The 12,467-nt window shown below is 36.4% G+C and overlaps 1 protein-coding gene across 7 annotated transcripts in view; it reads right to left on the minus strand.

Annotated features, from left to right (window-relative positions):
- Positions 1-218: 218 nt before the first annotated feature.
- The window catches only part of foxn2a (forkhead box N2a), a 69,905-nt gene continuing 57,656 nt past the window's right edge, over positions 219-12,467 (minus strand). For all 7 annotated transcript variants that reach the window (XM_077217395.1, XM_077217394.1, XM_077217396.1 and 4 more), the window contains 4 exons: positions 8,358-8,407; positions 7,587-7,655; positions 3,409-5,599; positions 219-2,219 (listed from right to left, as the gene is read on the minus strand). In XM_077217395.1, coding sequence (XP_077073510.1) covers positions 5,172-5,599; positions 7,587-7,655; positions 8,358-8,407 — 547 coding nt within the window. In that variant the 3' untranslated portion in view covers positions 219-2,219; positions 3,409-5,171. The remainder of the gene's footprint in view (positions 2,220-3,408; positions 5,600-7,586; positions 7,656-8,357; positions 8,408-12,467) is intronic.

A 12,467-nucleotide genomic window follows, 5' to 3' on the forward strand; every position in this document is an offset into this window, starting at 1 on the left:
ATTTTTTAGCTTATACATACACACACTCACACAATCACACGTGAAAATAAATATATGTACATAGCTTACACATATAGTCAAATTGTGTAGCTAATGTAACATAATATATATATAAATACATATATTTAAATATTTATCCATACATACAAAAATATATATAAAGTCAATTTTGTAGCTATAAATATATAACAGGTTTAACATATCTAGACAAAACCATCTTAAGTAAAACAACTTCTTTTATTCAGTAATACCATATATAATGCAATTGCATATCTTTGGCGAAAATAAATTTTATAAACATTTTATTAACAGAGGTTAGCGTACAAAAACGAGGGTTTTGTCCGTCTGACAGACAGTAACAGACTGATACTGAGGTGGCTCCGTCAGTGTTCACAACAGAAGTCAGATTTATTTACATCATTCAATGCAGTCTCGACACGCTCCATCTTACGCAGAAGACAAACAGTAAAGAGGAATCACTCATGTAGTCGCACCATCATAAACACATGGAGGATGTTCACACTCGTTCACAGTTGGCAGAAACTCACTGATGTAACTCATCCTCTGAGGAATATCTATGACGAGCAGTGGGTCACGTGGCAGTGGAGAGAAACTACGGCAGTTTGCAAAATTCATTTCAGGAACTGCAATTTCATAATACAGTCATGTAAAAAAAAAAAAAAAAAAAAAAAAAAAAAAAAATCAAAGACGTTATACTTGGGGTCCGTTTTTCCCAGAATTCCTAAATGTCAGCCTGCTTTATGGGTGAATCTCACAAATACATGTCCTGATCATAATTATGTTAAAAAAATAAAAATTAAAATGAGTGTGTATACATATACATATATATAAATTAATGCATATGCAAGGTTTAAATGCATACAAATTTCAGCGTAAATTTGCATTAAAATTGCATGCTATAATTTTTATATATACACAAATAGATGCATGCATTATATAAATACCCTATATAGGCTATTATATATACACACACACTAATGTATTTTACCTTTTTTTTTTTTTTTTACAATAATGATAATGAAATTAATATATTGTCGAAATGCACAAAATAACAAACCATCTAATTCATCCTAGAATAGTTTTTATTTTCTGTAAGTAAAATATAATTTCTTAAATTATTTTATTTTGATTTTAAGGCGAAATCAAGGATAGTTTTCTTGACATGTGTGGTGAGATTCGCCCTCACAGGTACTTGGCAGTTTTATTGGTTAATAGTCAATACTTCTTGACCTGATGTACAAAAAAAGAAAGAAAGGATTAGTAAACCAGCCTTGGCAGTGATTAAATAATCTTTGATATTTTGGCACACGAGGAACAAAAACAGGTTTTGTAGACAGTGACACTGATGTTGTTAGACAACAAAATGTGGGTCCAAATGAAATGAACAGTTCAACAGCTCATTAAACACGACCCTTTTGTTCTTCATTGTCAAACGTGGCGTCTCAATGAACTGGTCTAGGTGTCTCTACGGCAGTGATCTACATGTTTTGGCACAGGTCATGCATTTCAGATGAGCTGCTGGGATTCGGGGCTTTTTTGATTCAGAAAACAGGAGCAAACGTGGATTCTGGCTGTCGTACACTTCATTCAGTGTGCCTCCACAAACATTAATATTTAAAACATCATGTACCTCTGCTAACATGTTTCGTTTCTGTAAATGTGGCAGTAGTTTCACATGAAAACGTGTGGATCATATTTCACCCCAAAATAAAATAATTAAAAAAGAAAAAGCACAATATTGCACAAAAAGAAAATGAAGCAGATCCCAATACTGTAATGAATTCTTTGAGTTTGTTTGTAAAATTAATTATGTGTCGTTTATATTACTGTAAAACATTTTTAACTGTATTATGCGAAACAAATACTATTCTTTTTGATTAAAATCAGTATAAATTAGAGGCAATACAACAAATACTAGCATTAAGTATAAATATTCTACAATTTACATAATATATACATTTTTGTTTTCAAATTACAGTAATGAAAATAAATGAGATTTTCCCCCAGAATTCTCTGCTGGCTCGATGTGGCGGTGATGACATCAGTCATTTGGAGGGGGGAAACGAGCAAATAATGTCACATCTAGAAAACAAAAATCCTCAACCTTCAATTCTCTTCATGCAAAATATAATTGCCTATTTTTTCTTGGATTTTGAGGTGAAATATGAGCTTCTCTTGACAGGTTTCATGCGATATAACTAGGGCTGCAACTAACGATTATTTTGATAATCGATTAATCGGACGATTATTTTTTCGATTAATCGATTAATCGGATAGAAATTAAATTAGATTTTTTTTTTATTATAACTAAATAAAACCATAAATCAGGGTATTTATGTGTAAAAGTGTACTTTAAAAAGTGCAAAAGCCACACATTGAGTTTTACTAATATCAATATTTGCATTGTTTTTAATGATAATTGCTGATGGCAAGTTGACAAACATGATTATTGTTAAAAAAATGATATCCAACATATTATGTTTTAACACAATTTTTGTTAAAACAAATTTACACAGACATGTTGTTCAGATGTGAATATCTGAACTAAAAACAAACTAAAAACATCTAAAATATATAATTCATTTAATTTTTATTTAAAATTAATTATATATAAGGAATATAAGGATAAAGAATATAATATATATTATATATATAATATATAAAAGAATATAATATAAGGATAAATTGATTAAATAAATATAGAAAGACTGAAAACAATTGTGTGAACGTAGAGCCGCAGTAGATCGCGTTTGAAAAACAATTAAAACTTAGTAGACAAATGCTATAAAAAGAGAACGGAATGGAGGTAACGTTACCCAGCAAGCTAACAGGCTTGAGTAAAGGACAGGAGAAATTATGCATTAGTGCACAAGCATTCGCTGAAAACCACTGAGTACAGTGACTACAATATTTTACTGCTGCTGTTATTAACTGCCTTTGTATTTAATGCTTCACTTTGTAAACACCGTTTTAATTTAACCTATTTCTGCGGTAGCGCTATTTTAATCCATCACTTACGTTGCGAGCGAACTGATTGCACAACCTGATGCTCGAGACAAAATACAGACATCCCGGAAGTCCCGGGAGTCTCCCGCATATTGATTGCGGCTCCCTGATGCCCGCGAATTAGTTCAAACTAATGCTCGAAAATCTAGAGCGCGCAAGCAAGAGCGCGCATGCGAGACAGAAGAGACTGCTCCAAAACGTGTAGCGCGCGCGCTCGGCAGAGAGCCTGAGGGAGAGAGACCTTGCGTGTGTGTGCGTACCAGTAAACGCTCCCCGTGACGTAAGCAGACCAACTAATCGATAATGACATTCGTTGACAACGATTTTCATAATCGATTATAATCGATTTTATCGATTAGTTGTTGCAGCCCTAGATATAACACATGCATCTGTACATCTACAGCCACAGTCTTGACTTCCTCAACTCCAGTATTGACCTCCTAAATGTCTGCTGACTGCGTTAAAACACGCAACGAATGGGCACAGAACCACATGCATACATAATAACACACACACATATATATATACACACCAAGAGGAAACATAGAGCTACACGGCTTGTGTTTTTTTGCATAGGGTCTGGACAGAGGGAATAAAACGGCAAGCTCTGCCATGAAAGGCCTGTTTCAGTTCACACACACACACACACACACACACACACACACACACACACACACACACACACACACACACGCGTTGGAGCATCTGAACAGATCACGGACATAAGAAACGAGGATGATGGGAAAATGTGTTCCAGTCCTCTAGTATTTATTCGGAGTCGATTCAGAGCCATTTGCGGCTGTTTTGAGTTTATTAATCCTTCCGGTGATGTTGAGCCAGTGTTGATATTCAAGATTAGGCTTTAATTCCAGTCGGTCAAGCATCTAATAATTATAAAAGACTCAAAGGGTAAATCTCATGAAGCCTGTCAAGAACATGTCCAGGTCATAGTGCACCCCAAAACAAGAAAACCAAATAAGAAATAATACTCTTTATTTGTAAAAATGTATCCTATTTTTTTGGTTTTTGTTTTGCATTTAACATTTTCATGAAAACTAAGCAAATTTTTCTTATAAACTCTCATTACTGTAAGCAAAAAAAAGAAAAAGAAAAGAAAAAAGTTGAAAATAAATAAAGGTAGAAATTATTGTATTATCTGTATGCCAATTTTTGCTGATTTTAAAAGGGATTTTTTTTGTACGTTCCACTTCCACCTCAGATTTGCATTGACATATTGGGGGATTTTTTTTTATGTATTTCTAAAGCATGGTAATATTAGATGTGCTACCAAAAAAAATCAGTATAAACATAAATATATAAAACAGTAATGAGAATTATTTAGAAAAATGGGAATAATGAATCTCAAAAAAACTCAATGCCCCCAAAACCGGTTTAATTTTAATACTAAACAATTTCTTTTCTTTATTTCATTCTGGAGTGAAGTGTGAGTGTGACCCAGACATATTTTCATGAGATTCCCCCCATAAACATCACCACTGATGGAGCCTTTAAGAAAAAGAAAAACGTATCCGTTATCCATAAATCCTTTCTGCATGCGCAGTGATCTCCAGTGCCTCATCACGCCAGACGCCTGATGATAATTATTGCATTTCTTTGTCTTGTACTTCAAAAAAATTAAAAATAAAAGAGAGAGAGAGAGAGAAAAAACTGGGAACTCTTGATGTAATTCTCGTTTTCCATTTTCTGGAGTGGACGACGGGAGAGGTTAGTGCTGGGAACAACACGGACATGCACTCGTTCTCTGCAGAAACACCACAGATTCACTTGGAAGAGTAGGACACTCACTTTAAGAGGAAGCATGCAAACGTTTAAGAGAAAAAAACATCAACTTCTCCCTATCCAACTCCTCCGTTTCTCCTTCACTGAGAGAAATCCTTCATCCTGAAGCACGTACAGGAACCTTTCTCCATTCGCGCTCAGTATGGCTTCGTTCACCTCCGCGTGAAAGTTGCTATTGCCGTAGTTTGAGTCCGGGAGGGAAATTCTCTCGTATAAAACGAAAAATGTAGAAAGAAAGAAAAAAAAAGCAAGAGAGAAGGTTTCCATGATGTGGAAAATGAGGAGGCACAGTCACTGATACACAGTCCAGGGGTTAAAATTGTCACTAAAGGACTTTTTCGGCTTTATTTCCGGTGCTTTTCCAGTTTTTTACTCTTGGCCGTTTGCTTGGAGAGATCCAGGCCGGATCGGATCCCGGCGAGGTGCAGGAGAGACCCGGCCGCCTCTTTCAACTCCTCGTCCAGTTCCGGTTTGGACTCGTGCCGGGCCCGTTTTCCTGGGAGAGGACACTTGACAGTGAGCGAGGGCAGTCGTGAGTTCCTCTCCTCATCCGAGTCTTCATCGCTGTGGAAACCCTCGCTCCCGGCGCGACGGGCCTGGCCGGACACACAGCCGGCCTCGTCCAGGGATGAGATTGAGGACGAGGAGGACGAGGAAGAGCGGGACGAGCAGCGCTGGAAGGATGAGCTGCTGTAGTTGTGGTCCTGCTTCGGGTCGCTGCTCACTAGGACCGAGTCCCGGCGGGAGAGGTCTATAGGGCTGTCCGGGTCACCTGAGGACCAAACCACAACAGTTATCTCATGGACGGCACTCTCATAATGCCATGTTTCTGACATCATCATTTGTGTCATCCCAGGTTATGTAACAGATGTCACCATACTTTCCCAGTTAATTGATTACAATAAGAAATGCAACAAAAAAAATTTAATAGATCAATTATGTCTTGATTTTGTTTTTAACTAGCATTGCTCTACTAGAATAAGTTTTCATGCTTGAATGTTCAAAAAACACATTATTTTCCCCATATTCTCCATTATTGCAGCTCGTCCCTTCCCTGTCTGTCAGTAACGCTCTGTTTAGTTCCGTCTCTATGAAGCCCCTCCTTCTGAAAATACTGTGCTCTGATTGGTCGGCTGGACCAGTGTGTTGTGATTGGTCGAGCGATTCGTGTGTGTTTGGGAAATGTCCCGCCCCTTACCATAACCGCCAGTTTAACACACTACTAACTCACTCAACCAGGCCCCGCCCCTTTATTCTGCGTATTAATTATTTAAATGAGGAATATTGTGGCGTGTTCATTCTCAGAAGAAAACTCAAGACTACAATGGAGGCGTTACAGGGAGTTCAGAAACACTGACACTGATTTATCGGATAACTCCCGCTTGAGGGACTTTGTTACTTATCAGACCTTTTTAATGCTCAAACAGCAACATTACATACTAAAGAAAGTTTAAAATATAAAAAAAGCATAACAGGTCCCCTTAAAATATGCAATAATTTGCATAAAGATCCAGAAAGGAAATCTGAACATTGGATCAAGCCTGATTCAAAATTCTTGTTTCATTTTAGTCGCATATAAGTGTCAATCTGTAAACTGGCGTTATGAAACGCGCCATCAAGTACTTTCATCCGCCTGTCTTAATGAAGCACTCTTGTGATAGTTTATTCTGCTATGGGTGATTAAGGCTCATTAGAGGTAGAGAACACTACAGTGACACGCTTAACAAGGATAAAGACGTGTGAACGAAGTGCAATGCTGCACTAATTACAGCAAGAGCTTTTAGTCATTACACAGACATATTTGCTAAACCATCCCCATAAATAAAGATGCAAACGTTACTTTCTGCATGAACCTGAACTAAACAGACCCATCCACAGAACATCAGACTCTCAGAGACAGATACTGACTGCCAAGATCAATATTATGAGGAGATTTGAGTATATTTGAGAGAGAGACGGACAGATACATGGACGGATAGAGTGATAGATGGATAGATAGAATGAATGATAGAATGAAATGTAGATAAATAGAAAGATAGATAGAATGTTAGATAGATAGAATGATAGAATTAATGATAAAACAAACGATAGATGGATAGAATGTTAGAACGATAGAAAAACAGAATGATAGATAAATAGAATGAAGTACAGATAGAAATAAGGTTAAATATAACAACAGAAATAGAAAGATGGATAGAATGTTAGATAGACAGAATGATAGAATTAATGATAGAACAAACGATAGATAGATAGATAGATAGATAGAATGTAGGATTGATAGAAACACAGAATGATAGAAAAATAGAATGAACTACAGATATAAATAAGGTTAGATAGAATAACAGAAATAGAAAGATGGATAGAATGTTAGATAGACAGAATGATAGAATTAATGATATAACAAACGATAAATAGATTGATAGATAGAAATAGAAAGATAGAAAAACAGAATGATAGATAAATAGAATGAACTACAGATAGAAAGAAGGTTAGATACAATAACAGAAATAGAAATAGAGATAGCATGTTAGATAGATAAAATGATAGAATTAATGATAGAACAAACAATAAATAGATAGATGGATAGATAGATAGAAATAGAAAGATAGAATGTCAGAACGATAGAAAAACAGATGGATAAACAGAATAAACTACAGACAGACAGAAAGGTTAGATAGAATAACAGAAATAGAATATATATATATATATATATATATAAAGACAGGATTATAGAGTGTCAGATTGAGGTCTTCTCTTACATGGGTCAGCGTGGTGTCCGGGGGCCGAGTTTAAGAGCATCATAGCAGTCGCCGCATCAATGTCAGACTCTGTAGAAGGACACGAGACGGTCAGTGTGTGTGTGTGTGTGTGTGTGTGTGTGTGTGTGTGTGTGTGTGTGTGTGTGTGTGTGTGGAGGAATTCAAGGGGCTGGAGTTTCTCTGTTTCCATGCAACCCTTGAGAAAGTTTGAATTATTCATTACCAACCAGACACAGAAGAGAGTGAACAACTGCCACCAAACTCAAGGTGACAGAGAAAGAGAAAGCTCTATAAAGGTAAATAATGAAAATATTTTAAACCGAAAAAATTTTTTTCACAGGGTTCTCATACTTTCCGACCAATGAATTTCCTTGACTTTTATAGTGAGATGAGATTATTCTAATAAATAAATTCAAGTTCAAGATTTCAAACCGGCACTTATAATTTTTACTCGTTTACCTCTTCTATTGGTTATTGACAATTCAAATATGCTGCCATAATACAGAATAATGTGTTTGTATTCATCGCTATAGTGGTGTTTATGTTGTTGATGCATTCTAATGTGTGTCTATACACCTCTTTAATGTATTTATTGTATTGTTGTAGTGTATTTATTGTTTTAATCATCAACCCGCTATAGAGACTGCAGAAGAAAATTAGCCTGTATGGCTAAATCTGGCACATTCACATGTTGGACTTCATACTCATGTTGATTATTGTGCATCGTCCCTTTTAAATAAAGAAATCACCTGAAAAACAGACATGTCTCACCTTTCAGAGAGCAGTCCTGGAGGAAGAGGTGGCGTGCGGGTGAGAAGGCACTGTCACACAGACGGAAACACAAACAGAGACCGTAAGATACAAAGCAGGATCAGAAACGATGATTTCCACAAACCTGAGCGGCGAATGACAACTTGAAGGAGACCTATAATTCCCTTTGGTTTTAGATCTCTACTAGAAGCGGTTTTCTTGTTTAAATGTTCAAAAAACATTATTTTTCACATATTCTCCATTGTTGCAGCTCCTCTCTTCCCAGTCTGTCAGTAACGCTCTGTTTAGTTCTCATCTTGTTTCTTATTAGATTAGAATCTCATCTAAATGCCATCATTAAATTATTATGTATTTTTTTTAAATGCAATGCTCTTATATAGGAAACAAGGATTAAATATTACATATAATTCATTTAATGCCTAAAAATGCAAATATGTGGTTGTCATCACGTGACAGTGTGGAGAAAGAACAGTGTGTGTGTGTGTGTGTGTGTGTGTGTGTGTGTGTGTGTGTGTGTGTGTGTGTGTGTGTGTGTGTGTGTGTTTTATTTAATTGATTCAGGTATTTTTATTTAGTTTTCAATAAAAACAATATTGGAAAGACGACTGGACTGTGTTTTATTTTAGGCCTATTGATTTGCAATAATTGTTATAATATGGATGTTTATGTTAATTTAACTCTGGTTGACCGTTGTGGGTCTATTTGCACTTTTTTATAAGCTGCTCTTTGTTGTTATTAAAAGTTGTTCGGGCTGTGATTTAATTGAATTGATTTGTGTGCGCGAAAACTGTTCTGGATGTTTATGTTAATTTAATTCTGTTTGACTGTTGTATTTGCACTTTTTTATAAGCTGCTATTTGTTGCTAATAAACGTTGTTAATATTGTGCATGTTATGTTGTTATTGTTTCAGTATTAGTGTTTGGTATTCAGTTCCTGAACGGTGTAGGCACAAGCAAACAGTTTGGTGACGCTGTCTGAGCTTTACGCCATAATTTTCAATTAGTCACGCGGTAATACCGTATACCGCGGTAAAATAGGGAGGAGGTTTGACAGTATCAAAATTTGGATACCGCCCAACTGTAGTTCCTAGAACGATTGGTGGAAGTACCAGGATGTCAGCGTGTTCGCACCATAGACCAACGGTACTTTTGTGTCATTGAAGGGTAACGCCCCTTTTTGGGGGAAAACAAATGGATACGGGGTTACAGAGGTGTCCCTTTGAAATGGTGGAAAACTGGATTAATGACCCCACACAGTGGCTAAATATGGACTATTCAGACATCTACCACTATCTCGTGGAATCATCAAAATGTTGCCTATTTTTTGTCATTAACACACTCACAGTATGACAAACTAGACGATGAGGCCATGAGGGATGTTCCATTGTGGCGGTTTGTATTTTGGTGAAGAAATTATTTTCTTCATCTTCGGAGAATTTAACACCGGTAAATACACTATTATCTCAGAACATGCCTCTGTTCGTTCAAGATAGCTTGTGAAATGATATATTTAAGATGTTAACCAAGCATACAGACCAAACGCTATATATGTAAACCATACAATGTAAACCTTTTTACAACTTTCAGAGTCCTAGCACTCTAGATACAAGCAGAAACCAGCCAAGTCCACTTTAGTCCTAGCCTGCCATTATTTAACAGTAAAATCAGTTAACAGCCTAGTGAGAGCTAATCACGTAGCTGCTAGCAGCTAACTAGTATAGCTAGTCGACAACAAAATTATGTCAATAGCTTAAATCAAGTTAAATATGATCCAAGTGACATGGCCTCATCGTCTAGTTTGTCATACTGTGAGTGTGTTAATGACTGAATATGAGTGTGTAGATGTCTGAATAGTCCATATTTGGCCACTGCGTGGGGTTATTAATCCAGTTTTCGACCATTTCAAAGGGACACCTCTGTAACCCCGTATCCAGTATAGCTTCTTTAAATACCGCTCATGGTCCTCGGTCGGCAAAGAGAGCGTGTATGTTTGTGCCATTTTTGCTATCAAGAAACTTTGCAGATCTAGAGCGAGTTCTGTTCTCAGAGGAATCCGTTTGTTTTCCCCCAAAAAGGGGCGTTACCCTTCGATGACGCAAAAGTAGCGTTGGTCTATAGGAACTAGAAACGATTCTAGTTCTAGGAACTCTTTTGTATGAACTTATTTAGCTCCTACTTCAGAGTCGAGTCTAAACCAGCGCTATAGGAACTATCCGTGACGTTAGTGTTCGCGGATTGGCTGAACGCACACGAAACACCAGCACCCGCCATTTAAAAAAGAAAAAAAGAGCCATGTAAACACAGATTATAGCCTATATATTTACTCCAGAAACTAACTCTATGAACATGGAAAACCGTTACGCTAAGGAGAAAATCCAACGTAACTTTGAGGGGACCAAGAGAAACATGATTATGTATTTCTGCTCAGCTAGCAACACTGGACATCAACCACACGGCATACGCTACTAACTTTTCATACACTGTCTACTTTTATGTATGATAGTTTTATCTAATAACGTATTAGACAGGACTGTTGGTCAGATCGTAACCTAATGAACACGGAGAATGCGAGCACTGTTTGTTTGCTCAGACTCTGGCGTTTTCAAAATAAAGGTCCGCCACGCAGTCAAAATAAAAGTCACAACAACGAGCGCGGCTTACGTCACTTCAGAGTTCCTACTGGCGGCGCAAATGCAATGGGAAAAGGTTCCTATGGGAACCATTAGATCTCTGGGAACCATCCTGGTGGCTAGGTCCTATAACTATTCGGTGCGAAAGCTAAATAACTTTCAGCTGTTTCCTTTAACAACGTCTTACATGTTTACGTTTTACGTGGCGTGAGAAAGTGACAAGCGACGCGAAATCTGATTAGAGCGGAACTGAAACGGATTTCCATAAATGCGATTTTAAACCACATATGAATGTAGTTCAAAACGCATTTATAAAAATAAAAAAATTAAAAATAATAAAATCGCATTTCATGTGATTTTATGCCATTCACATTTGCTAATAAATATGATCGGATTTCAATTGGATATGCACAAAAATCTGATTTGGACTGACAGTCTGAATAAAGCTCCTTCTGATTCTGATTTAGATGTTTTGATCTTTCATCTTTTGATCTGAAAGTGATTTCAACGATATTGTTCTCTGTGCAGTTATCGTTATGGTTGTAGATTCTGCTATTCTTTTACAATTTTTCATTTTTGTAAATTTTTATAACTATATCTTTTTCATTATCGTTATAGTTATTGTTCATGGTGTGAACGGACTTTATGCCTATTTATTCGATTTTAACATCTAAAGTCTATTTAATTCAGCATCTTTATGCCATTCTTTGACATAATAATCAGACGTCATTTAAATGAATATCAAAACCCGTAGCGGTCAATTCACACACCATATTTGCAATTAAAATGATTTTATATCAGACTGAATATGGACTGAACCCTAACCCAACCTTAACAGCATCAGGTGCTTATAGAGATTGTGGTTCATGCAGTTTTGTTTGGCATCTTTCTAGCGAGTGAGTTGTTGGTGAATTTTTCCATCACAGAATCACCTTTTCTTTAAAGGAAATGTACGTAACAGGATCGGTTTAGGTGGACAGCCTCCACCCATACATTTACAACCAACAATAGTGTGCATCTTGCATCTACATTAGTTTGTACTATATCCTATATAAATGAACTAAGGCCACATCCACACGAAGCCAGAGCTTCCCCCATCCGATCTTTCTTTTTCCTTGTTCGTAAACACGGCGTCGTCTCAAGAAATATATGCGTACACACGAAACCACTGAAACCAACTTAAAACGATGTGGTATACATGCCAGACCAGTATGTGGCGCTGTAATTCTGCCACAGAGATACACTAAACAAAGAGAAGAAGATTTGGAAAGTGCGCATAACCTTGCGTGCTTTATACGAACCCAGTAAGTAGTAAGTAGTTAGTAAGTAGTTAGTAACATTACTGTTATGTCTGTTGTTAATGTTTGATTTGCTTGACTGTGACATAATATTTTTTAAATAAAAAATTAAATTAAATATAATGCAGTTTTTGTTCTAATAACAAATATTTAATGACATTAGTAAAAAAATATAATAAATA

This window comes from Siphateles boraxobius, unplaced genomic scaffold (genome assembly GCF_051911475.1).
Source record: "Siphateles boraxobius isolate OS27281-9 unplaced genomic scaffold, OSU_SipBor_1 73, whole genome shotgun sequence".
In the NCBI taxonomy this organism is placed as follows: domain Eukaryota; kingdom Metazoa; phylum Chordata; class Actinopteri; order Cypriniformes; family Leuciscidae; genus Siphateles; species Siphateles boraxobius.